Source organism: Phocoena sinus, chromosome 19, assembly GCF_008692025.1.
Source record: "Phocoena sinus isolate mPhoSin1 chromosome 19, mPhoSin1.pri, whole genome shotgun sequence".
Classification (NCBI taxonomy): Eukaryota; Metazoa; Chordata; class Mammalia; order Artiodactyla; family Phocoenidae; genus Phocoena; species Phocoena sinus.
Window position 1 is genome coordinate 2,301,356 of NC_045781.1, and position 26,845 is coordinate 2,328,200.

The following is a 26,845-nucleotide window of genomic DNA, read 5'->3' on the forward strand; positions in this document are numbered from 1 at the left end:
GCCACTTAAACATTCTGTTGGTATAGTGAAGAAGAACAGTTGTCACAAATCAAGAATAACTGAAACATAATAACTGATTGCTGTAATGACTTCATTCTGATCTTGTCAATTATCCTAAAACGTAACAAAAGTTGGAAATAGAGAATATTGCTTTCTCTCTGTTTAGAAATTTTCACAGAATATATATGGTTGTAAGACTAAAGCAAAAAGAAGAAAAATTATATTGATGTCGTTCACGATGTAACAGAGGAATTTAAGAAGCATATATTTCAAGGACTATTAACATTATTTCCTACAAAACAAAAACAAAATAATACATTTTAGGACTGCAAGCAGTTCTTTCAAGATTCATGCTTAAAGACTTCAGAGATGCTTAAATACAAACTTTAAAAATAAAGCAAAACACTGATATTATGAAATCTTCCTTTTTATACTTGACTGAAGGAAACCTCAAAAGTAATGTTGTCATTTGGATATAGAGGAAGACATAGTTAGAACTGGTCTTCTTGAGACATAGGTTAAACTTGCTTAGCTAAAGTTTTGTTCAATTCTCTTCCAAGGACAGCCTTTACAAACATTTGTATAAGTTATGTAAAAATTGAGAAATGTAACTTTCTACTCATTTTTTTAAATTTCCATTTTAAAGAAGGCTGGGTAAAAGAAGACATTCCACATTTTCTAAAGAAAATGCATATGTCCAGGTGATTCTAAGTTGTTCTTATTTTTTGTGGTCAATAATTATTTTTAAGTGTCACATTCTGATTCTACCTATGTCATCATACCATTCTTCAATGCAAGGATCAAGTAATTTTTAAATATTTTCCTTTTAGTTAAGCTGTGTAAACTGTGGAAGGATAATCAAACTTGGAAATAGATACGTTCTTCTAAATTCCTGAAAAATAATCTTCTAGTTTAAAAAATACTAATGAATATATTACTGGTTTAAAAATATTTCCATTTTAAAGAGAAAAAACTAAGATGTATTAATATGCTAGTTCTTATGACTTTTTAAATTTAAATTCACAATTAACATGTAGAAAAGTACCTGGCTCTCATAGGTACTCAACATTTTTTTTGTAATTGGGAGGTTGAGGACATCTGCAATTCTTGGTTTCTGTTTATATATTGAAATTATGCAAGATTCAGAAAAGGAATTGATGAAATCTGCATGTTTTCAAACTTGGAAATTTGTATCATAGATATTTTCTATACACTTATAGTTTGGTAAAACTTTGCTCCTAACAACTGATGATACTACAGTTTAAAAAAAAAAAACACTTAAGTGAATTCCCTATAAAATCTGTCCTTTTCTAATATTCAGGCAACTCTGGAAAACTTAGGTTTGTCTTTATAGTAAGTGAAGTATATCTAAATTTAAAATTTATTGGTATCAAAAATGTAAAGCATTCAACCTTATTTTTGAATACTCTTTATGTGTGTTATTACATCCTCTTTTTTTTGTTCGCTTGTTTACATCCTCGTTTTTAACAATACTGTAGCATACTTTTACGAAATTTATAAGTGCTTATATTTTCTTTTCAAAGAAAAGGTTTCAAGGTTAATAAAACCTACTTCTCTGTTTAAATTTCAATTAATTTTTTTTCTTAATTCTGTCTGTTGGTGAGTTATGTTCATTTTCTACCTTCTCGAGGTCTCTGGTTCACTTATTATTTACATTGTTTGTAGTTTTCTTATCTATAAATGCATTTAAAGTAGTAACTTTGAGTATAGATATGGTCACATCCCACGGGTTTTGTTTTATACTGCTCATTCACTTCATCTTGCTCTCATTGTTTCATTGAAGGAGAAAATATTAGGTAGTATGTAACATAAATATTTTGTTAATGTCTAACTTATTACATTTTTACCTGAGCTATAGCCCTATATGATTGGTTACAAACTTCACACCTTCCTCAACTTGATAGTTAAATGTTTAACTGTTGTTTTTAAATGTGTGGTGTTTTATTCACTGTGTATTTTCTGATGCACAGTAAATGATGAATGGGGATTTTTTTTAAACTTACATTCTTCAAATATGAATTTTCTTTAGCCATAAGAGACTTATGGCTAAAGAACTTCCCACATACCTGACATTCACAGGATTACTTTCTCTTTTGCTTTCTTTATGTAAGTTAGAATTAGCTTAAACTAAAGGGTTTCCAAAATTTCTCTACTTTAATGGTTACTAGCCAGCATGAATTTTCCAATTACTAATGATTGATAGGTAGTGTTGGGAAGCTTTGCTACATTATCATATTAGTATGGTCTTTAATGTTGAATGTGATGGTGATGAATCTGCCGATGAATGTAACATGAGTTGAACCAAAAAGCGTTTCCACATTTCACAAGGTTGTACATAATTACCTGATGTTCCTTGAGGGATGAGACCAGTGAAGTCTTTGCTTCACTTATTTATGGGAATTTTCCATAGCATGAATTCCTTAAAGTTGAGGAAGAGGAGAGTGCCCGAAGGCCTTCCCACATTTCTTACATACGTTAGGAATGAATTTTCTTATGTCGAGTAAGTTGTGAGCACTGACTAAAGGCTTTCCCACATTCCTTGCATTCATAAGGCTTCTCACCGGTGTGAATTATCTGGTGTTGTTTAAGCTGTGAGCCCTGCCTAAAGGCCTTCCCACATTCATTACATTTATAGGGTTTCTCACCAGTATGAATTCTTTGGTGGTGGTTAAGCTGTGAGCCCTGCCTAAAGGCTTTCCCACAAACCTTACATTTGTAAGGTTTCTTACCAGTATGGATCCTCTGATGTTGAGGAAGATATGAACGATGACCAAAGGCCTTTCCACATTCATTACATTTATATGGCTTCTCACCAGTATGGGTTCTTTGATGTTCATTAAGTTGGGTGATACCTCTAAAGGCCTTTCCACATTCCTTACAGACATAGGGCTTTTCTCCAGTATGAATTCTCTGATGTTTAATAATCAGTGATAAGTAACTGAAAGCTTTTCCACATTCAGTACATTGATAGGGTTTTTCACCAGTATGAGTTCTGTGATGTACGTTAAGTTGTGAGAGCCGAACAAAGGTTTTTCCACAATCCTTACATTCATAGGGTTTCTCACCAGTATGAATTCTCTGATGTCTGGTAAAGAGTGAGACAGAACCAAAGGCCTTTCCACATTCTGTACATTCATAGGGTCTTTCGCCACTATGAGTTCTCTGATGTTGAGGAAGATAGGAACGGCAATGGAAAGCCTTCCCACATTGCTGACATTCATAAGATTTCTCACCAGTATGAATTTTCTGATGACTAAGAAGACATTTCTTCTGCCAAAAGCCTTTTCTACATTCATTACACACATAGGGTCTACTTCCAGGTGGAATGTTATGAAGCAGGTTATGGGATGTTTGCTGGGTCAAAGCAGGTATTTCTTCATGAGTGATTATGACTTGACTGGAACTTCCTTCCTCATTTCTGTGATATGTTTCAAATGTACCTTCACATTCCCAGTCATCTTGGAAACTGGGGTTCTCAGGATCTTTGTTTATAAATTTTTCCATTTTCTCCCATTGGGATACCTGATCTGAAAAATAATGAAAAAGCAGAGATGCTTTAGTGCCTGGTGTCAGTTAGAGCTTCTTTAGTAGAAATAGTTTTAAACTGAAAATAATGCTTATGGAAAAAGTAAGTGTTCCATACAGCTCCCAAATGTGACTACGCAGTTCCTGTTCTCCAAAATCCCCAGAGTTCCTGCTTTAGCCGGAAGGATCCAGCCAGTCAGCAATGCATGCCTGAAACATCGACGGGATACTAGGTGGGCTCTGACCTGGAAGAGCTGCCCCCCTGGCTGCAAGGACCAGACACAACCTCATCAGGGCAGCACGCAGGATGAGGTTGGGTGCCCTTGGCCAAGGAGCAGTGCACAAGCCCAAACCAGGAGCAAGAACAAGACAGCAGCATATATTGAGAGAGAACATAAGTATGGCTTAAAATGCATCAAGAGATCAAGGAAGAAACAAAAATCTTAACTGCTGAAAGGAAAACAAACCAAGCAAAGGACACTGACAAAAAACTAAATAGAAATTCTAACAATTGAAAGTACAGTGACTGTAGTTAGTTTTGTCAACTGGCATTCAGTATCCATTCCCACCTCCTAGTTGGCCTTCCTCTACTTAGGCTGGGAAAGTAATTTTCCAGCTCCTGGCACTGAAGACTCTGAAGGGAACTAAGTTTCCACCCTTTAGGCACACTTGTGTGAAATTCAGATGATAGAAGCAACATTTTCTGCTGCTTTGGCTATCAAAAGGTGGTTGCTGGCCTCTTCACTCCAGTTTCAAAGTACGTGTGGCAGCAGTGGTGGTGGCTTCATCGCCTTACCTTCTGATCCCAGATCATAGCTAAGGCAGTGTGCACTTGCAGGTGGTGGTCCTAGTGGTAGCTCCTATGTCTCTACATCTTGGCTGTGGCAGAGGTAGCACATCTTCCAAAGATTCAGTGTTGCCACGTTCTGGAAGGCATTTCTGGAGAGCCAGCTCCTGTTACCCTTCTAACAGTTTTTAAGCACCCATTTCCCATATTTTATATCTTTAAATACCTTCCTAATTTAAAAAAGACACACACATACACAGTCTTAATACTGATTTTAAGAAATTAGGAAAAAAAAAACAGGATTTCAGGAGAAGATAAGCCAGAGCAACCCTTCCAATAAAAACACATTTAAAAAGTAAAACTTACACCAAAAAATCTTTATCAAAGATCTGAAAAAAATAGCCCAGAATTACCAGGCAAAAATCTAAGGAAACTTGAGCTACCAGCTCAAAGAGTACTGAAGTTGGTTTGCCCTGAGTACCAATCCTAATTTTAGTTCAGGTGATCGTGTGTGTGTGTGTGTGTGTGTGTGTGTGTGTGTGTGTGTGTGTGTCTTTTTTGCCCAAACCCATGTCAGGTGTCTTAGTCCATTTGGGCTGCTGTAACAAAATAGCACAGACTGGGTAAGTTATAAACAACAGAAAATTTTTTCTCACAGTTCTGGAAGCTGGGAAGAATGAGCTCAAGGTGCTGGCACTCAGTGTCTAGGAAATAAATTCTTATGTTGAGCCACCATACTTTGGAGTCAAGCTAAGTTTGCAGCTTAGCTTGAGCCCTAAGACAAAAGTAAAGTCAGTTTAAGATCGCATGTGAAAGGAGCCTCATTTTCTCTGTAAACCTTTGAGAAAAGAGTTTAAAAGGAAAACCTTTGAAAGCCAAACAGGTGAGGTTTGTTTGTTTGTTTTTCCCTACAATGGCTTACCCCTTCCTCACTCAGCTACTAGGCTGCTGTCTCTTCACCACCAACAGCTATTCCCTTGTTCCAACAATCGATCACACTTGGCTTAGAATTGCTAAACTTTCCATGTAGGAAAATGAGTGGGACCTGGTCATGCTATTGCTATCCAAATGCCCAATCCCTTGAGGGTACATGGATACAGCAAAGTAAAGAGAATGGCTTGAAAAATCAGGAAGGTGAAGTTTCAGAAGTAACTCAGACCTATTTCCAGCTTTACAAATCTCAAACTGTTGCTTCCAAAATGCAGTCAAACACTTTAGCACTTCCCTGGAGGGTCAAGATGGAGGAATCATGATGCTCAGGTGATAGTGAATTATGAGAGGACGGTCTTAACCAACAGCTGAGACTCCTGTCGTTCTCCAGTTTGTACACATCCCTCTGGGTGGCTATGTGTGGGAGGAGAGGGAGGGAATTAGCCACCCACACACACTCTGCTTAAGTGGAGTTGATGGCCACATCTTTGTGGCTATCCTGATAAGAAAAACCAACATTTTTAGACTTTGAGAGCTGAGTGACAACATGACCCTAAGGGGAGGGGCAAATTTGCCTCAGAAAGGGAAAGAGGGCACTATAAAAAAATTTTCTCAGATAGCCTTAATGTATTGAGTCCAATACTAGTTAAATAAATTACCTAACACCCATGGATTTACTCATTTAAAAAAGTATTTGAATGGAATCAGCAAATTTCTTTCTGACAGTGCAATTTAATACAATTATTTTTTGAGAACACATACATCATTGTGAATGTTTAACATTACCACAGACATTTTCCCTTGTTCTGAAAAATTCTTCAAACATAATTTTTATTAACTGTAGAGTAATCCACCACATGAATGGACATGAGATTCACATGTAAGTCTATGACTTGCCCAGTCATTCTTGATTGTAGGGCACTCCTTTTAGATAAGACCTTAAGGTCTTTCCCAAAATCTGCTTCTAGACTAGTGGTTCCAAATTTCTGAGAGGTGGTATACATATATTGGGTCTAAACAGGGTGAGACTGCTGGGGTTGGAAGGGCAGCTGCACCAGTATCCTTAACTTCTCCATGCCTCAGTTCTCTAATCTTTTTTTTTTTTTTTAGTTCTCTAATCTTTAAATGGGATAGGTGACATTATGTACCTCAAAGTGTTGCTGTGAGGATTGACTTATGTGCTTACTATATTATAGTGCTTGCTACATAGTGATTAGCAAATATATATATATATATGTATATATAAATCTGTATGTATATATACACACATCTATAGCTACAGATCTTCCTCAATTTACTATGGGGTTATGGCCTGATAACCCCATGGTAAGTTGAAAATATTCTAAATCGAAAATGCAATTAATACACCTACTGAACATCATAGCTTAGCCTCGCCTACCTTAAACGTGCTCAGACCACTTATATGAGCCTACAGTTGGGCAAAATCGTCTAACACAAAGCCTATATTATAATAAAGGGTTGAACATCTCAGGTAACTTATTGACCACTGTACTGAAAATGAAAAATAGACTGGTTGTAAGTATATCCATTGTTTACCCTCATAACCTCCTGGCTGCCTGGGAGCTGCAATTTGCTGCTGCCTAGCATCATGAGAGCATCATAGAGCATAGCACTAGCCCAGGAAAGGGTCAAAATTAAAAATTCAAAGTAGAGTTTCTACTGAATGCATATCGCTTTCACGCCATTGCTAAGTGAAAGAATCCTAAACTGAACTATCTTAAGTTGGGGACCATCTGTATATATAGAGTGACATCTATATCGGCATGTATCAGATATATTTATCAATGGATATCAGTCAGTCAGTCTCTGTCTTTCTCTAAACACACACACACACTCTCTCTCCCTGAACTAACTCTAGTCAGGCTCCTCTAGGCCCCAGTCTTGGGCTCTGTCCTTCACCCATTTAGTCCAGTTTTAGGAAGAATTCCCCTAGGTCAGTTTATCAAGAACACCACCACCCGCCCTCATCCTTAACATCTCATCACTCTCGCCAGCCCTCAGCAAGAATCCTATTAAGTCCTTTTAACCAGATTCTCCCTCTTACCCTTGATGGTTTTTTAGTAACCGTATATCCAGTGACACCGCCCCCGTTCACTATAAATCCCCACTTGTTCTTGTATTTGGAATGGAGCCCAGTTATGGACAAAGGTCTCTCGCCCTATGGCAATAATTCCTGAATAAAGTTTGCCTTGAGAAGCTTTCGATTCTGTCCGGCTCTGGTATTTTTTGACAATATACTGAGGAAGGCTCATAACTTTGGGAATCCATACAACTATAGTCCTATTCCTAAGAGAAAACGCAAAAAAAAAAAAAAGCAAAACTGCACAAAACCTTAAGTGGTTTGTGGGGTCTACGAATCCCAGATTAAGTATCTTTAAGGAAAAGACGCTGGGATCCATTTGTGGCTGGACACATTTCCTGCCGCCATGGTCTCTGAGAAACGTAGTCCAGAGGCAGGATAGCCAGAACTTGGTCATCCCATCACCAACCCCGAACTCCCAAAGTACCTTCCCCGCCACCCATAAAGAGCTCGGACCCGGCCCCGGGCGCAGCCGAACGTCGACCCGCTCTAACGCGGAAACAATCGCCCGGAATTAAAACGCGCGAAGGCTCCGCGGATGAACCCGCTTATAATTTCCAAGGAGCTTGGGCTCCTCAGTTGGACAACAAGAAGGCACCCGAGAGCGGCCCCGCCGCAGTGCCTTCTGGGAAATGTAGTCCAAAGCCGGAGGGCCGGTCGCCCGAAGAATGCTGGGAAGACAAACCCGGACCGTGATTGGGCCCTGGCCGCAGTTGGCTTTTGGGAGTGTAGTTCGGCGTGTCGCTCTGGTCAAGCTGGAGCCCGGTCTTCCATCTCCTCAACCTTGGCCTCGTATGACCGCCCAGAACCGAATCTTTCTCCGTGAGTTGTGCCTGTAGGCCATGACCTGTCCTGCGTACTTCTCCGGGTATGAGCTGTTGGGCAGCCTGTTTGTGACAGAGGGGAGGCTGTGGGTCTGTGACGTGAGAGGTCGAGTTTGGCCCAAGACGGTGCCTGTGACTGAGGGTGGGGAGAGGCAGGTGAGTGGATACACCTGCCTCTGCGTGGGTGGCGGATGGGATTCTGCGACGTGGAGCGTGACCGTGCGAGGAGGGCTTTGTATGTGACGTGTCTTTGTGTGTGACCGCAGGTCTTAGAATGTGTGGCCTTGGTTATGTGTGAAAAGCTGGTGTGACTCTCAACCTTCCTTCAGTCTATCAGTGTGACCGGAGTTGTTCAGAAACTGTAGGTTTAAGAAAACATGAATGTGGGTTTCTGTTTGGTTGCCTGTGGGATTGTGATATCTGCTTCCAGGTTTGTTTTCCCCCTTTACAAATAGGGTAATAACTCCAAATTTCTTATTACCCTTAAGTTCTGCAGCAAAGCGCAAACAACATAAAACATGATAAAAACATGACTTTTACATTAAATAAACTCGAAATTATTATAGAGAAAAATTCAAAAACAGCCTAAAATGTTAACACATGAAGATGGGTTTGTTCAAAACAATTTCTTATCAATAGTATGGTACGGCCTGTCTTGGCTCTGCCCCAAACACCAGTTACTCATTTCCTTTTGCTGATTGTAATGTACCTGCAGAAATTCAGGAAGCCTTGGACTGCAGAATTAGCGTTACCCATCCTGAAGCGCTCATCTACAATATGCATGGCCTGGTCTGCCCACTCTCTGAGGAAGGATGCTTTCCCTCAGAAGGTCTCGAAGCTTGCCCAAGGCAGCAGTTTCTCCCTGAGCCAGACCCAGAACTCAGAGTTTCTATCCCTTAATATAGTTTTGTTTTCATCTGGCCTCATGGCTTCTGTGATGTCATGAAGCAAATGTCTGCTATCTCTGATATTGCTTTCTCTAAAGAGTTTACCACCTTGATTCCACCCATATGGGGCTGGAATAAATAGAGGAACATTTCCCTGTAGGCCTTGTATTTCATGGAAGGAAATTTTAGAGTCACAGAGACCTGACTGTAAATACCAACTCAACCACTCACATTCTACAAGTCACTTGTAGTTTGTGGTTTTCAGCAAGTCACTTTTCTACATCTGTCTTATTTTTTCTCCTACAAAGAAAATCTGACTGCAAGGTTATTTTGAGGAATTACGATTACTGATATTAAAAGTGATGTTAGCATAAAGAGGTTGAATCTCACACTTTGTTACTGCATCCCTTTTACATCTTCAAGTTTTTGAATCATGAAGATATACTGCTTATTCAAAATACTAAACATTTTTAAGCAGAAATAGAATTGGGAAGTAATAAACAATATTTAGAAGAAAATTACCTTGGGCTAAAAAAAAGACATGAGATATTTAAACGTATCCTGCTAAGTTTCCGAATTCTAAGGATAGAAAGAAACTCTTGCCAAATGCTGGGATGGAAGCAGTTACTGTGGTAGGCAGAATTATGGCCCTCCAAAGATGTCTATGTCCTAATCCCAGGAACCTGTGGGTATGTTTTTACATGGCAGGAGGGAATTAAGTTGCAAATAAAATTAAGCTTGTTAATCAGCTGACCTTAGGACAAGATTATCCTGGGTTGTCCAGATGAGCCCAGTATAATCACAAGGGTCCTTAAAGGTGAAAAGAAAGGAGGAGGCAGAAGAGTCAGTGTCAGAATGATGCAATGTGTGAAAGACTCAGCTGGCTACTGCTGGCTTTGAAGGTGGAAACGGGCCACACCAAGAAAGGTGGTGGGTAGCCTCCAGAAGCTGAAAAGGCTAGGAAATAGATTCTCCCATAAAGCCTCTAGAAGAGAACACAGCCCTGTCAAGACCTTGATTTTGGCCCATTGAGACCTGTTTCAGACTCTGACCTCCAGATAATAAATGTGTGTTGTTTTAAGATGCTAAGTTTTGATAATTTGTTACAGCAGCAACAGGAAATGAATACATCCCCATAAGCTAAGAGAAACAGACTAGCATTGGGTTCCTCTTCTAGAAGATCAGAAGCCAGAATTCAGTGAAGTGACATCTCTGGATTACTGAGAAAAAAACTGTAATCCAAGAACATTCCACTAACCAAAAATATAACTTGTGAAGGTCCAAGAAACTCTTTTGGACATATAAGGATTCAGAGAATACCAACTATGTAACATTTATTGAGATAAATATAAATACTCAGTAAAATAGTCTAACCAAATTGCATTTGAAATAAATCTGTTACCTCAAGACGGGAAAACAGTAAAAAAAAACAGTGGCCAGCAATGAATGTTACTCTGAATACTATATTTAAGTTTAAATGGAAATCATGAATGGGTCTGGCAGTAAGTAATATAAGCATCAAATACAGTGAGTCCCCTACATACGAACCTTCAAGTTGCAAACTTTCAAAGATGCAAACATGCATTTGCATATCCAATCACGTTAGTTCATGTGTCTGGCGTACATTGTCATGTGTATGCATCCTCTCCAAGTGGTTGTGCTTTTGTGTACTTTACTATGCAGTACTGTGTAGAGTACAGTAGTACAGTATCTTTATTTTAAGCCCAGGATGTCTGGAAGCGTAAAAGCAGTGGTGATGAAACTGGTAAGAAGCGCCAGCTGTTGTACTACAATACTTTTCAAGGTACTGAACTGGAAGATTAAAACTGTTTTATTTTTGTGTTTGTTTTTTATGTATTATTTGTGTGAAAAGTATTATAAATCTATTACAGTAGGTACTATATAGCCGATTGTGTTAGTTGGGTACCTAGGCTAACTTTGTTGGACTTATGAACAAATTGGACTTACGAACATGCTCTCGGAACAGAACTCGTTCGTATGTAGGGGACTTACTGTAAATAAGAGTAAAACTAGTAAAACTATGAGTTTTCATTAGGTTAGTAAAACGGAGGAAATGTTAAAGAACAGGCTGTGAAGGAAGGGAAAGAGAAAGCAAGGATGGTCTCTTCTCAGAGGACAGTAACAAAGAAAACTAATGATGGGCTAGAAAGTATAATAGTACTCTCATTCTGCCCAATAATGATTAAGAATGGGGAGATAACCACTACCCTAAGCACAGTGGGAAGTTCCAATTTAGCAAGAGAAAAGGAACATAAGGAAAGGAAAAGACCAAGAAAACATAAATAGTACAAAGTAAAATGAAAGGAATAAGGTGAAGTTATTACACTAAATAAAAATGTGGGGCTTCCCTGGTGGCGCAGTGGTTGAGAGTCTGCCTGCCGATGCAGGGGACACGGGTTCGCGCCCTGGTCTGGGAAGATCCCACATGCCATGGAGCGGCTGGGCCCGTGAGCCATGGCCGCTGAGCCTGCGCGTCCAGAGCCTGTGCTCCGCAACGTGAGAGGCCACAACAGTGAGAGGCTCACGTACCGCAAAAAAAAAAAAAAAATTGAATTTCCCTACAGAAAAAGAAATTTGTATTTTGAGTTATTAAAAAATTAGCTATATTTTTTAATAAGAAATAACTAAAATGACAGAGGTTGAAAATAAATGGATGGGCAAAAACATGCCAAGTAAACAAGGATAAATCATTATTATTAGTGTTACACAGTATGGAAATAAAATACCAAAAGCATTATACTAGGCCAAAGTTGGCAAATTTCTTATCTAGAGGACCAGATAGGAAATAAATAGGCATTGTGGCCACAGTCCTTGTTGCAACCACTCAGCTCTACTGTTGTAGACAATATGTAAATAAATGAACATGACTGTGTTCCAATAAAACTTTATTTCTAAAACAGGCAGCAGGCCAGATTTGGTTTGTTGACCCCTACACTCAGCAGAGTAGGATATTGTTTACTGATAAAAGTATGATTCTTAAATAGGGGTTAAGTTATATGTCTTTATAGGTCAAACAACATAAAGTAAAAAATCTCTGGATATTCAAGATTGTGGTTAAAAAATTCAATTTTAGGAAATTCTGATCCAGTATACCAAATTATATAAGAATGTGGAGAATTTTATCATTATAATCTACTGCTTAAATAGAATCTAGTATCCAAAAAATAATATACATTATCTTTCAGTGTTATGGAACATATACAAAAATCAATCCTGTACTTAGCCACAAAGAAAAATGCTAAATACAAAAAAGTAGATACTTTCAGGCCACATTTACCAATCATAATAAAATAAAATTTGAAGTTACATCACTTAGGATGCTTTCAGCTCAAGTTTACAAAATGTCCAACTAAAAGTAACTTCAGCAATAAAGGTTTATTTTTCTTAGATAACAAGGCATCTAAGAGACAGTTCCAAATTGGCCTCGTAGCTCAGTGTTAGGGTGCTGGGTCAGCTTCTTTGATGTCCTCTCTTTTCTGCTCTTGGTTCCAAGATGGCTGCAGCAGCTCCAGGCATCAAGTTCTCAGAGGAAAATGTTTAAAAGCAAAGAGATGAAAGAGGAGGGAGTCTTCCTAATGTATTTGTCTCTTCTGAATGAGGAAGATCTTTCCCAGAAGGCCCTGTAGATTCCTAGAACATACTGGCCATACATTGGAACATCTGGGCCATCTTGAGCTGCAAAGCGGGCTGAAAATTAGCATGTGACATCTGCAGCTTCTAAGACAAGACACAGATGCTGCCAACAGGAATGGGAATTGGGTATGGCTGCTAGGTAGGCAACCAACCCCTTCTGTCTGTGATATTATAAAAGATAATCTACAACAACCTGGAAACTAAGGAACAGTCTCCTAAATTTAGTTTACTCTTGGATCAGAAAGAAATAAAATATGAGATTATTGTAGGATAACACTTTCTATTTCATCATTTTCTGTTCATTTATTCATCATCAGGGTGTTTGGTATTCTCTTTTGGGGCTTCTTAAATAGTACATTTAGTATATTTGAGTACTATCTTTCAGGTTTTCATGTTTTGCGTATACTTAAAGGCCATAAAAGTTCCTCTGAGTAACTTCAGCCACATCACACATTTCTTGACATGTAAAAACTCTCATTGTCATTCTGTTCATTACCACTGATGGTAACTGCGTGACTTAGTTTCTTGTTAACCCAAGAGTAATTAGGCTGTTGTTTTTTTTTTTTTCTTTTTAATTTCCAATAAAACTCACACTTGGCTATTGTTAAAATTATTACACTGTGGTGAGAAAATGTGATTCTGGTGTGTGTTAGAGACAAAATTTTTTCCAACCTTTTCATCTTTGACAATCATGGTCTAAAAAATTTGCATGTGTATAATTTTTCTTCAATATGAATTTTATTACTCAGGATAAAGGACAACTCTGAATAAAGGAATTCTCACTTGCATTACATTCTTCATGTCTTTCTCCAAGATAAAAAGAGTAAGTTGTGATTAGCCTAAGCTAATGGACTCTTCCCATTATTTCCATTCATATGGTTGCTTGCTAACATAAATTCTCTGATGATTAATAAGGGATAAGTGCTGATGGAAGGTTTTTCTACATTTATTAAATTCACTTGTGTTTCTCTATTATGCATTCTCTGATGTTGAATGGTAGTTGAGTCATGATTTAAAGTCCTCCCACATTCCTTATATTCATAGGGCTTTTCCTCAGTATGAATTACCTGATGTTGAATCAGTTGTGAGCAATGGCTGAAGGCTTTCCCACATTCCTTACATTCATATGGTTTCTCACCCGTATGAATTCTATAATGTACAGTAAGATGTGAGACCCGTTTGAAAGCCCTACCACATACCTTACATTGGTAGGGTTTCTCTCCTGTGTGAATTCTCTGATGTTGCTTAAGTTGTGAGTTCACCCTAAAGGCCTTCCCACATGCCTTACATTCATAGGGTTTTTCACCAGTATGAATTCTCTGATGTCGAATAAGAGTTGAGCCTTGATTAAAGGCCTTCCCACATTCTTTACATTCATAGAGTTTCTTGCCAGTGTGAATAGTGTGATGTTGAATCAACTGAGAACGATGACTAAAGGTCTTCCCACATTCCTTGCATGCATAGGGTTTTTCACCAGTATGAATTCTATAATGTACTTTAAGATGTGAGATCCGATTGAAGGCCTTGCCACATTCCTTACACTGATAGGGTTTCTCACCAGTATGAATTCGTTGATGTTCAATCAACTGTGAGCTTCGACTAAAGGCCTTTGCACAATCCTTACATTCATAAGGTTTCTCACCAGTATGAACTCGCTGATGTTGTATGAAATTTGAACCAGAATTGAAGGCCTTTCCACATTCCTTACATTCATACGGTTTCTTGCCAGAATGAATATTCTCATGTTGAATTAGTCGTGAGCCATATTTAAAGGCCTTCCCACATTCCTTACATTTGTAGGGTTTCTCATTAGTATGAATCCCTTGATGATTAATAAGGAAGTCCTCTTGCCAGAAGTCTTTTCTACATTCATTATATCCATAGGGTTTTTCTCCAATATGAATTTTCTGATAAAAAGTAAGAGATGCTTGCTGGTCAAAAGTGGACATTTCTTCATTATCGATTATCATTTGACTCAAATGTCCATCTGGATTTCCCTCTTGCCTGTCAAACTGACTTCTGCATTCCCAATCATCTTGGAAACTTGAGCACTCAAAACCATAACTTGTAAGGCTTTCCATTATCTGCCACCGGGGTGACTGTACTTCATAACTGTGCTGCTTTGGAGATAATACCTTAGTATCATACCTGGACTCCAATACTGAAAAAGAACAAAACAAGTATGTATTTGTTTTTTCCTTTTCCAGAAAAAGTAACTTCTATAGTAAAAACTGGAAAGTTCAGGATAATATCTGTAAGCTCTTGAATGTGACTAAGAAATTAGAAAATGGAGTAGAACAGAGAAAGAGGAAATACCATAAATAAAGATGAATGAGGTAATCAGAGAGATTATAAGAGTAGTTCTAAAATGTTAGTGTGGATCAGAATCACCACTGAACCATGGTTTTAAAAAATGAATGTTTCTATGAAACCCTAGAAAAGACACATATGAGTAACAGAAAGCAAATCATTTGTTGCCAGGGGCTGGGGGGTATGAGCAATTGTGTGGGAAAGAGCATAGGGAACTTTCCAGGGTGATAAATATGTTCTCTATCTTGTCTGTGGCAGTGGTCATGTAAGTGTATACATTTGTCAGTAGCCATTAAAATATTGTACTTAAGATGCATGCATTTAATTTAATATAAATTATACCTCAATAAAGTAGATTTTTAAAAATGATGGAGAGGGGTGACTGGATACTTCTCTGGCCAGAAGAACACGACGGTGCATCTGCTTGACAGGGGATGTGGTGGTATAGGAGGGCTATTTCACATGTCCACTGGAAGGTGTAATAACACAGCTGTGGCCTTCTGCTGTAATGCTTTCTGTCTCTGAAGTTTAGCTGAACACCGTAGCTAGAGCTAATGTCAGCTGGACCAGTCTCTCCTGGACTTTTCCACTGCCTAAAAGTGTCCTTGGAAAAAGGAGGGCCTTGTTCCTTGTTTAGAAGATTAGGCCCAAATTTAATAGGGGTGGCCTCTTCCAGAGCAATATTCTTTGCTGGTTATTCAAACTGCGAGGAAAGGCTGAATGGTGTATTTGATCTTGATTCTACCTGGTACATGATTTCCGTACAGTGGCCTGTTTTACTGCAGTCACAGAAATCAGTCCCATTTGGTTAATAAAGAATTGGTTTCAGCTTCATGCAAGGAACTATGGGGAAAAGTGAATGGGTGCTTTTGAATGTATTCATAAGTTATAGACAGAAGGCCAAAGGGGACTTTATAGGGGCACGTCTGCTTCCTGTGGTAGCATATCAGAGACCACTATTGCTTTTTTTGTGAAATTATTAAGCAAAAACTACTGGAATAAAAGATTACTTTGACAATGCAAGATGATGAAAAGTCTGTGAAAGAAGTATCAGTTTTCTGGGAGTGATGCTGCTGTCACCTCAAAAATTTGCACCACGTGAAGCTGTAAGAACAAAAAGAGTGAAAAGAGCAAAAAGTAGAGGTATTTTTTCAGACACCATGTTTGGTTGTTGAAGAGGGAAACTCTCTTTACGGGTCTCTTTATTGTGCTCTAACAACTGTGCTAAGACAGATTCCAAACACATCCATTATAATGGCTACCTGTGAACTGGTGGTCCATCTACTCAATGGTTAGCAACATCTGGCTGCCATCCTATAAAGAAGGGACCAAAAGATTGCAGTGGACCAGGGAATATTAAAGCCAGCCTGGTGGACAGAAGAAAATTAGTTTGGGAATGTAACTATGCCCTAATGGAAATCTGGTTTTAGGAACTAAAGTGATAACACATTACTTGGTCTTTTTGGCAATGTGAAAAAAACTGCTGCCTCTAAGGACATGACATTAAAAGCACTCCTCTCTCCAAAATGCCATATTTTCTGTCACAGACATCAGACACAGTTGAGTTTTGCTGATTTATGGTGGTCAGAGTACAGTGTTTATTCCATGAGCACTTTGCACTCATCTGGATTAAGCCATCTCTAATCATATATTGTGCTATAACTATACAAAGATAGTACTAATTTTCTAATTTCTGGCTTCTGTTCTACTTCTTGTAAAGTTGCAAAATAGCAACAATAATAATGAGGTCCTCTGTATTATTTTTTATATTTTCCTGATAGGATCTGCTGCAGTTTTTTAGAAGCTGATTATTTAGCATTAGTAGTTACTGTTTTTAACAACAAATGAAATAATGTCTAAAAATCTTATGTATAGCCTTAGCATTAAAATGTTTTGGTTTCCTCATATGGAAACTCAAAGGATCCCATATGGCCAAAACAATCTTGAAAAGGAAGAACAAAGTTGGAGGCCTCTCACTTCCTGATTTCAAAGCATATTAAAGAGCTACAGTAATCAAAACAGTGTGGTACTGGCATAAAGGAAAACATAAAGACCAGTGGAACAGAATAGAGAGCACAGAAGTAAACCCATATACATATTGTCAAATGATCTTCAACAAGGATGCCAAGACCACACAATGAGGAAAGGACAGGCTCTTCAACAAATGGGGTTGAGGAAATTGGATATCCACATGCAAAAGAAAGAAGCAGGACCCTTACTTTATACCACATTTAAAAAAATAACTCAAAATGGATTAAAGACCTAAACCTAAGACTTAAAACTATAAACTAGAAGAAAACATAGGGGAAAAGCTTCATGACACTGTATCTGGCAATGGTTTCTTGGATATGGTAACAAAAGCACAGGCACCAAAAGCAAAAATAGACAAATGGGACTATATCAAACTTAAAAACCTCTGTGCATCAAAGGAAAAAAATCAACAGTGAAAAGGCAACCTACAGAATGGGAGAAAATATCTGCAAACCATATAACTGGTAAGAGGTTAATAGACAATATAAAGAACTCCTAAAACTCAACAAAAAACACAAATAACCTGGTTTTAAAATGGGCAAAGGACTTGAATAGACATTTCTCCAAAGAAGACATATAGGTGGCCAACAGGCGTATGAAAAGATGCTCAACATCACTAATCATTTGAGAAATGCAAATCAAAACTATAATGAGATACTGCCTCACAGCCATTAGGATGGCCACTATTAAAAAAAAAAAGTGTTGATAGGGTGTGGAGAAATTGGAGCCCTTGTGCACTGTTGGTGGGAGTGGAAAATGGTGCCGTCACTATGGAAAATAGTATAGTGCCTCTTTAAAAAGTTAAAAACAGAATTACCATATGATCCAGAAATTCTACTTTTGGGTATATATCCAAAAGAATTGAAAGCAGAATCTGAAAGAGATACCTGCACACCCATGTTCACTGCAACTTTATTCACAATAGCCAAGAGGTAGGAGCAACCCAAATGTCCACTGACAAATGAATGGATTAAAAAATTGTGGCATATACATACAGCCTTAAAATGGAAGGAAATCCTGTCACATGCTACATTATGGGTCACCCTTAAGGACATCACGCTAAGTGAAAGAAACCAGACACAAAATGCCACATATTGTATGATTTATGCGAAATATCCACAATAAGCAAATCCATAGAGACAGAAAGCAGATTAGTGGTTGCCAAGCCCTGGCGGGGAGGGGGAATGCGGAATGACTGCTTAATGGGTATGGGTTTCCTTCTGGGGTATGTCTAGGAAAAACACACTTCTCAACACCATTCTACTCTCCATACTTCACTTCTGACACTTCTGGTCACCAAATGTGTGTGGGTTTTTCGCTTACACCAAGCAGCCCTCCATCTCTCTGGTAGATACTGATTGGGCAACCTACAAATTCAATTCTGACACTATCTTGCTGCAGATCTCACAGATTAAGGGCTCAGTCTCACAAGACTGCCCCTACCAGCGCCCCACCCCCCATAAATGGAAGTTCCCACAACCCCCTCCATGGGTTTTAATCATTTGCTAGAATGGCTTGCAGAATTTAGGAAAACAGTTTACTTACTGTATTACCAGTTTATTACAAAGGATGTAACTTACGACTAGCCAGACAGAAGAGATGCATCGGGCAAGATGTGGGGAAAGGCTGTGGAGCTTCCATACCACCTCTGGGCACACCACCCTCCCAGCACCTCCACGTGTTCGGCAAACTGGAAGCTCTCTGAACCCCATACTTCAGGGACTTTTATGGAAACCTCACTATGTAGGCATGATTGATCAAATCATTGGCCATTAGTGATTAACTCAACCTCCAGCACCCCCTTTCCTGGGGTTGGGCATGGAGCTGAGAGTTCCAACCCTTTAATCACATACTTGGTTGCCCTCTCAACCAGCCCCCATCCTGAAGCTATCCAGGAGACCCCAGCCACCAGTCATCTAATTAGCATATAAGAAGACACTTATGACTCTGGAGATTCCAAGGGTTTTAAGACTTGTGTGCCAAAAAACAGGGATGAAGAACAAATATATATTTCTTATTATAAATCACAATATCACAGGGTGATAAAAATATTCTGAAACTAGATAATGGTGAATGTACTAAATGCCAATGAACTATACACTTTAATAAGGTGAATTTTGTTATGTATATTTTACCATAAGTTAAAAAAATTTTTTAAACATTTTCCATAAAAACTATAAATGACCACAACTGGCTCAAGAAATGCAACATTTGAATGTTAGATTCAGTATTCAGTATCAGGAGTTCAGTATTAGGAAACCTATTCATATAATGCAGATTTTATAGATGGAAAGAAAAAAACAATAAAATATGAAAAGGTGGATCTCCTTTAACCTAAGAAAATACCCCTATCTCATTCCTATGGCTGATATTATGCTTAATGAAAGACACTAAAAATATTCCTATTAAGGCCAAGAACAAGATTAGTACGTAAAACCCTTCTTAACAGTGTTCTGCGGGTACTACATAATCAGCATCCTAATCAGGCAAGAGAAAACAACCTGCAAGGTATAAAAATGTAAAAACATTATCACCATTTGCAGATGATATAACTGAATACTTGGAAAGCTCAGGAGAGTTACATAAAAAACTGTCATAAACAATGAGAAAATTCAGTAAGTTGGGTTAGCTACAAAATTCATCTGAAGATGTGAATGGCTTCTGTCATATATAAAAAAACAACCAGTTGGAGTATAAAATGAATACCATATTAGTCTATATTATAGATTATGCCAGTAACAGCAATAAATATAAACTACCTAGGAATAAATGTAATAAGACACATATAAGATCTATATGAAGAAAATGTTAAAACTTTAATCAGGGATGGACATAAATGAAAGGAAAATCCTGTCGTGTTCTTCAATAGAAGATTCCGCATAATAAAATCAGTTTTCTCCTAAATTAATCTATAAATTTACAGTGATCGCAGTAAGAAAAATTGCATGATTTTATTTTTTTTGAAAGCAAATATTCTGATTCTAGGGTTTGGATAGAAAAGTAAATGAGACTAGCCAGGAAAACTCTGAAAGATAAGAATGAAGAGGTACTAATTGTACCAGATATTTAAAACATTTAAACTCTTAATAAATTAAAACCATAATGGTATAGACACATGGTTAGAGAGGGGCTAGAACAGAAAGTTCAAAAATAGATCCAAATACAGAGGTGATAAAGCAGACAACAAAGGTGGCTTTATACATTAGTGGTGAAGAGATAAATGCTGTTTTAATAAGTGGATAATAATCTGGAAAATAACATGAAATCACATCTTACACTGGGAAAAATTCCATATGGGTCATAAATTTCATCATAAATAACCTAGAAAAATATCACAGGAGACTCATAACCTCAGAGGGTGAAGTTCTCTTTAAATATGACACATACCCACATATCTAAGGAGTAAACAAATTGAGCACCTCAAACAAACACATGCTGTCAAAACTCAAACGACAAAAGCAAAAAAATCTGTTCTGTGACATTTCAGGTGTGGTAGGCAGAATAATGGCCTCCCAGAGATGCCCATGTCCTAATTCTCGGAACCACGAATATGTTAGGTTACACGGCAGCACACAGCTTCTCTCCCCATGTTCACTCCACCCCTGATCTCACTCACTCCAAGGGGTTAACTACCACTTCAACGTGGATGAATCTACCACATCAGTAACTCTTAGTTCTTAGCTTCCCATTTGAAATTCTCTTGAATGCTGCAGAAACTGTTTATGGACATGATTTTGGTCTCGTGTCACACTGTAACTTTGGGTCTAATCAGGGAAGATTTTGTCCCCCCAGGGGACACTTGGCAATGTCTGGAGACATTTTTGGCTTCACAAGTAAAGGGAGGCCAGGGAAGCTGCTAAACATCCTGCAATGCATAGAATGACACCCCCTCCACCCTGGCCCCAACAAAGAATTATCCCACTCAAAATGTCAATACCACTGAGGTTCAGAAATCCCCCATCCAGAACAGGAGCACCCCAGGCAGAAGGGACAGCAAGGGAAGAAGCCTCGAAACAGGAATACGCTTGATGTTTCAAAGCCAGGATGCATATACTTGTATTGTCTGCTTTCGTGCTCCCATGGCAGAGCTGAGTACTTGCGACAGAGACCACAGAGCAGGCAAAGCCTGAAACACTTAACTGTCTGGACCTTTAAACAAGACATTTGCCAACCTCTGTTAATGTAACAGCAAAGAGGCTTGTGTGGCTATAACCGAGTCAGCAACATGGAGGGTGGTAGGAAATCAAATCAGAGTGGAGGCTGCAGGGCAGATTTTCTAGAGCAACTTAGTCCAACACAAGTTTCTGTGATACTGAAAATGTTCTATTCTATTCCAGTACGGCAGCTACTAGCTACACATGGCCACTCAGCATTGGCACTGTGGCTAGGGCGACTGTGAAATGGAATTCTATGTTTCATTTTAGTTAAAATTTAAACAGCATGTGTGGCTGATGGCTACAGTACAGACACAGAGCCTTCTAGGCCATGGTATGGGTTTTAGGTTTCCTCTTGAGTGATGGGAAGTTGTGGGCAGGTTTGTTTTTTGTTTTTTGTGTGTATTTTTTTGTGGTACGCGGGCTTATCACTGTTGTGGTCTCTCCTGTTGCGGAGCACAGGCTCCGGACGTGCAGGCTCAGCAGCCATGGCTCACGGGCCCAGCCGCTCCGCGGCATGTGGGATCTTCCCAGACCAGGGCACGAACCCGTGTCCCCTGCATCAGCAGGCGGACTCTCAACCACTGTGCCACCAGGGGAAGCCCTGTGGGCAGGTTTTGAGCAGAAATGTGATACACCCTCACTGAAGTTTTGAGACGGTCCGGCTGCTGTGTGGAGAATGCACTGTAGTGGACAACAGTGCGGGCAGAGGCACGGGGAGGAGGCTACTGCAGTAGTCCAAGTGGTGCTGGGGACATGGGTGGTAGCAGTGTTGTTTGTTGGTAAGAAGTGGTTTAATTCTGGATATATTTCAAGGCAGAGTGAACAGGATTTCCTGACAGACTGAATACATGTGTGAGACAGAAAAGTCAAGGGTGCTTCAGCAGTTTTTGACTTGAGCAATTAGAATAGAGTCCAGTCCCCTGTTACTGAAGTGCAGAAGAAAGGGGGAAGAGTATATTTGTTAGGAAGGATCAAGGACTCCCTTTTGGACTTAAGCTCAAAGTGTCTGGTGAACATCCAAGTGGAGTTGATAAGAAGGCTGTAGGATAGAGGTATCTGAAGTTTTAAGGGAGAAGCTGAACGTGAAGGTAATCATTTGTGTTGTCCAAAAGAACTTTCTCCAGTGATGGAAATATTCTGTATCTGCATTGTCCAATACTGTAGCCACAAGCCACAAAATTGCTAGGGAACATTTGAAATGTGGCAAGTGCAACTGAGGTACTGAATTTTAAAGTGTATTTAATTGTAGGGAATTCCCTGGCGGTCCAGTACTTAGGACTCCATGCTTTCACTGCCAGGGGCCCAGGTTTGATCCCTGGTCCAGGAACTAAGATCCCACAAGCCACGCGTCATGCCCCGCACCCCAAAAGTATTTAATTGTAATGAATTTAAATTTCGATGGCCACATGTGGCCAGTGGCTTCACATTAGACAGCACAGGTGTGAGTGGTACGTATAGCATGGTCATGGAGAAGGTCCTGGGGAATGGAAATAAACAGAAGAGGCCCAAGTCTGAGCCCTGGGGTGCTCCAGCTTTTACAGAAAATGAGAAGATCCAACAAAGGAGGTTGAGGATGGTTAATGAGGTAGGTGAGAACAAGAGGTAGTGATGACCCAGATATACATAAATGTTTCAGGAAGGAAGGAACAACCACTTTTGTCAAATGCTGATGATAAGCTAAGGAAGATGATGACTGAGACCAGACCTCTGAGTTTGGCAACTTGGAAGGAAATTTTTCTAACTCAAAAGGACTGCCTCCTCACCAGCCAGCTAGACAGTTATCTGCAGTGGGTTCTCTCTCCCCACACATGCCTCACTCACCTGGGCAGTGGCCTCCTGTCGCTACTTTCTCCACCATCCAGGGCTCTCTGCCTTGTTCCAGGAAGGAGATCACATCAGGTTTGGAAATGGCAAGACCTGGATGTGAGAAGAAAACATGCCATGCAGTTACGGTGTGGGGCCCCAGAATTCAGACCTAGGGCCTGGTTATCGAGCACGAGAGGCAGTTGCAGGATGGGCCAGGGGAATATGTGAGCCACCTGAAAGCTGAGGAAGATGTAGCTTCAGGCCATAGAGCTACCCTTTAACCAATCAAAAGACACCCCAAAATTGGTAAGAAGGAAGAGATGTGCCCAGGGGTAACCTCCAAACTGACCACATTGCCTTACCCAGTGAGACCAGGTTGCTATAGATCTCCAACATCACATCTCTGTACAAATCCCTCTGAGCAGGCGCCAGCTGTTCCCATTCTTCTTGGGAGAAGACTACGGCCACATCCCTGAACAAGTCTGAACCCTGGAACAACAGGCAGGTATGTTATGTGTGTATTTCAAGGAAATGTTTTTCACTGGGGTGAGAGGAGATGGAGGAGGTCTCTGCAAGAACGGGGTGTTCTGGTGAAAAAGAAGGCTGGGGCTGGAGGCCTTAGATGTGAACAAGTGACAGGAAAAGATGAGCACAGGTAAAAGAGATGTTCAAATATTCTTGAACTTCCCTTTTTACTACAAACCAAAGCTCTTGTACTCAGTTCTGGGATGAAAATTAAAATCCAGCCAAATGGAGTTTCTCAGTTGTGACAATATAATCAAGAACACTGCCTGCTCTGTCCCTGGTATATGATAAATTCTCAATGTGAAACCTATCATTTGTACTTTTATGGAGTGACAACAACAAAACCCAACAATTTTTGGTAGACTTTCCCCAAAATGTTTTATTAAAAAATATTTTCTATCTTAGCAAACAGAACTTTCATTTAAGTCAGGAATTGCTTCAAGATGCAGGCTCATGATTGTGTGAAAGCGTATCACAAACATTTTTCCTTATGAGGAAAATTTTCAACGAAGATTACTTTATTAGCTGTACAATTTTCTGTCAAGTGAAATAACTGACTCAACCATTCTCTTCCTTTGGATGCAGAGGTCTCCAAGGTCAGATCTCTTAAGGCTGTTCCAAAATTATGACTACCCAGATTCTGAACATCTGTCCATCTATCTATCTTTCAGTCCTCAGCTCTGCACTTTGCTTGCTTTTAAACTCAAGAAGCTGATGGAGAATAACCAAGATTCCAATGCTCTGTTCAACTCCAAACTGGACCTTAATTCTGGCATCTTAATCTCTCCTAGATTCCCAGCTAAACTTCAGTTACACACCCAGTTGTCAATACAGGAGATGTCACCCCCCACACTGAAATTGAGACCAACCAATACCAGCTTCCCTGCTTTTTTGTGTGTGATCCCTCATAAGTAACCATCACCATTTCATCAAACCTCAGTTCCTATAAGGGATGCTTTCATTTTGTGTAAGGAAATGGATTTCTTCTCCCTCTGGCCTCCCAGCAAAATACCAAGCAAACAGAAGATGTGGAATGCTATATAGAATGAATCCGTGCGGGCACTGATCAGAGTGGATGGGGCTATGGGAGAGGGTACTAGCTGCCTGGGCTTTTTTTTTTTTTTTTTTAATTTTTGGCTGTGTTGGGTCTTTGTTGCTGCGTGCGGGCTTTCTCTAGTTGTGGCAAGTGGGGGCTACTCTTCATTGTGGTGCGAGGGCTTCTCATTGCAGTGGCTTCTCTGGTTGAGGAGCACAGGCTCTAGGTGCGTGGGCTTCAGTAGTTGTGGCACATGGGCTCAGTAGTTGTGGCTAGCGGGCTCTAGAGTGCAGGCTCAGTAGTTGTGGCACACGGGCTTAGCTGCTCCGCAGCATGTGGGATCTTTCTGGAGACCAGGGCTCGAACCCGTTCCCCTGCATTGGCAGGCAGATTCTTAACCACTGTGCCACCAGGGAAGCCCTGCCTGGTCTTTTTATTCCCTAAAATGGGAACCTCTGAGAACCAGATTCTTGGATGCAACCCAGGTGGGAAGCTTCAGGATAAGGAAAGCAAATACTTATATGATTTTAAAACTCACAAGGGACATGACTGTCAAAATTTCATGGGTTGATGGGTCCTCCTCCTGGTTTCTCTCTTAGGGAAGGGCAGAGTCCTGAGATGGCAGAGCTGAGGGAGGAAAGAGCAAACATGAGAGGCTAGGCTTGCTTCACAGCTCCCAGAATGCCACGGTGACAAATGCCCACCTCCTTTACTCCCCATCCCCCCAAATTAGAGGGAGCTGGGACAAACTGTGGCCTTTACCCAGCTCCACCCTGTTACTGATGCAAATCTGAGGTGGGGATGCTCAGACCTGGTCCAGTGACTAAGGATGGTGTCCCAAGGACAAGGAAGGCCATCCTTAGGCCAGGGAGCAAAGCCTGCCTGATCTGCATCAGCCCAGCCCACAGTGAAACATTCCCAGAACCAAAGCATTTAACTGTCTCATTCCCACAATGTAACACCTTTGGAAGTCTCCCTGGCTCTTACCCTAACTTCCTAACTCACAAAGAACCTTACAGCCATACCTAAGGCCTGGCAGACACCATTTTGTGGACCCTGCTTGAGTCAACAAATGTTTGCAGTGGGCAAATTAGATGGAGCAGGTCCCGTACTCCATTATTATCACATAAACGTGCCCCTGCACAGAGATATAACAGTGAGCAAAACTGTGTGCACAATATTTGCTGAAAAAACAGAACCAAAGATTAGTACCTAACAGTTCACAAGTAGGCAAGTAGTTGCATCATTTTTGGCACAGCCGTATTATGGATGCCAAGCAACTATCAAAAATGATGTAGAACAACATCAACTGACAAATATATTCACAACTGGACCCTTTGTACAACAAGAGAACATTCAGCAAAAGAAGTCAAACCCACCCACCTACTGACACACAGGTTAACCACCCCCCCACAAAAAAAACACCCACAACTGGAATGGAAAACAACCAAGTGTTAACAATGATGCCATTTAACCACTTCCTGAGTTCATCAGTAAAACCGCAGTATTTTATAAAAGAGCTTAGGACAGTGCCTGGCATGTTACAAATATTTAATTCTAAGTAATGTAATGTGTAAATGAAATAATGATAAGTGTTCCTTAATATCATGTAGTAGGACTTTTTCCTTAAGACCACTTTTTTTTAAGCATTATTTGTATTATCTATAAATAGTCTATTACAGCGGTGGCTAGTGATTTACTCAACCACTTCCCCACGGTTGGACAAATTTTCAACAAGATCCTCTAAATTGTCTCCAAGTTGCTCCTTCTAAACTAGTGGTTCCAAATCTTCTGGGGTCTTGCAATTCGTTGACAGTCTCATGAAACAAGACTTCGCCCCAGATCTTTTAAAAAGCACGCGTAAGAATAAACGCAAAACATCCGTAAGTATTTTCTGGAGGTGGGGACTCCCCCAACAGACACACCCACCTAAGGGGTCTATGGACCCGGGCTATGAGCCCTGATGCCGACAGGGGGCGCAAGCAGGGCACGCGCCGCGGGGGACGATGGGAAGTGTAGTCCAGAGCCGGGAAAGCCGCAGACCAACGATGAAGCGAGACGTTCGGGTTCTTCCCAGGCCCGCGACCCACCCGGCCGCGGCGCTCAGTCCTGCGTGGACTCCGGAGCGCTTGGCAAGCTCCGAAGCCCCTCACCTGCCGCCTCCTCGGGTCCAGTTGCCTCCGTGGTCGCGCCCCGCGCAGCCCCAGGTGGGCTTCCCCCTCCGTACCGGCGGACTCGGGAGCCGGAAGAC

At 40.2% G+C, this 26,845-nt stretch overlaps 1 protein-coding gene and 1 pseudogene across 4 annotated transcripts; one reads left to right on the plus strand and one right to left on the minus strand.

Annotated features, from left to right (window-relative positions):
* Window positions 1–26,845, minus strand: ZNF582 (zinc finger protein 582). 4 transcript variants are annotated; one of them, XM_032612580.1, is made up of 6 exons: window positions 26,524–26,833; window positions 25,133–25,221; window positions 23,396–23,522; window positions 23,049–23,144; window positions 2,751–3,548; window positions 1–292 (listed from the first exon to the last, which is right to left on the minus strand). In XM_032612580.1, exons 2-6 carry the CDS (start codon window positions 25,139–25,141, stop codon window positions 270–272), a joined length of 1,053 nt encoding a protein of 350 aa, XP_032468471.1. In that variant the 5' UTR covers window positions 25,142–25,221; window positions 26,524–26,833; the 3' UTR covers window positions 1–269. The 4 variants fall into 4 exon arrangements, with proteins under 4 accessions (XP_032468471.1, XP_032468472.1, XP_032468470.1 ...); XM_032612581.1 differs by adding an exon at window positions 13,703–14,890 and having other exon boundaries at window positions 1–3,341; XM_032612579.1 differs by having other exon boundaries at window positions 1–3,548; window positions 26,524–26,845.
* On the plus strand, window positions 15,057–17,415 carry LOC116743996 (annotated as a pseudogene).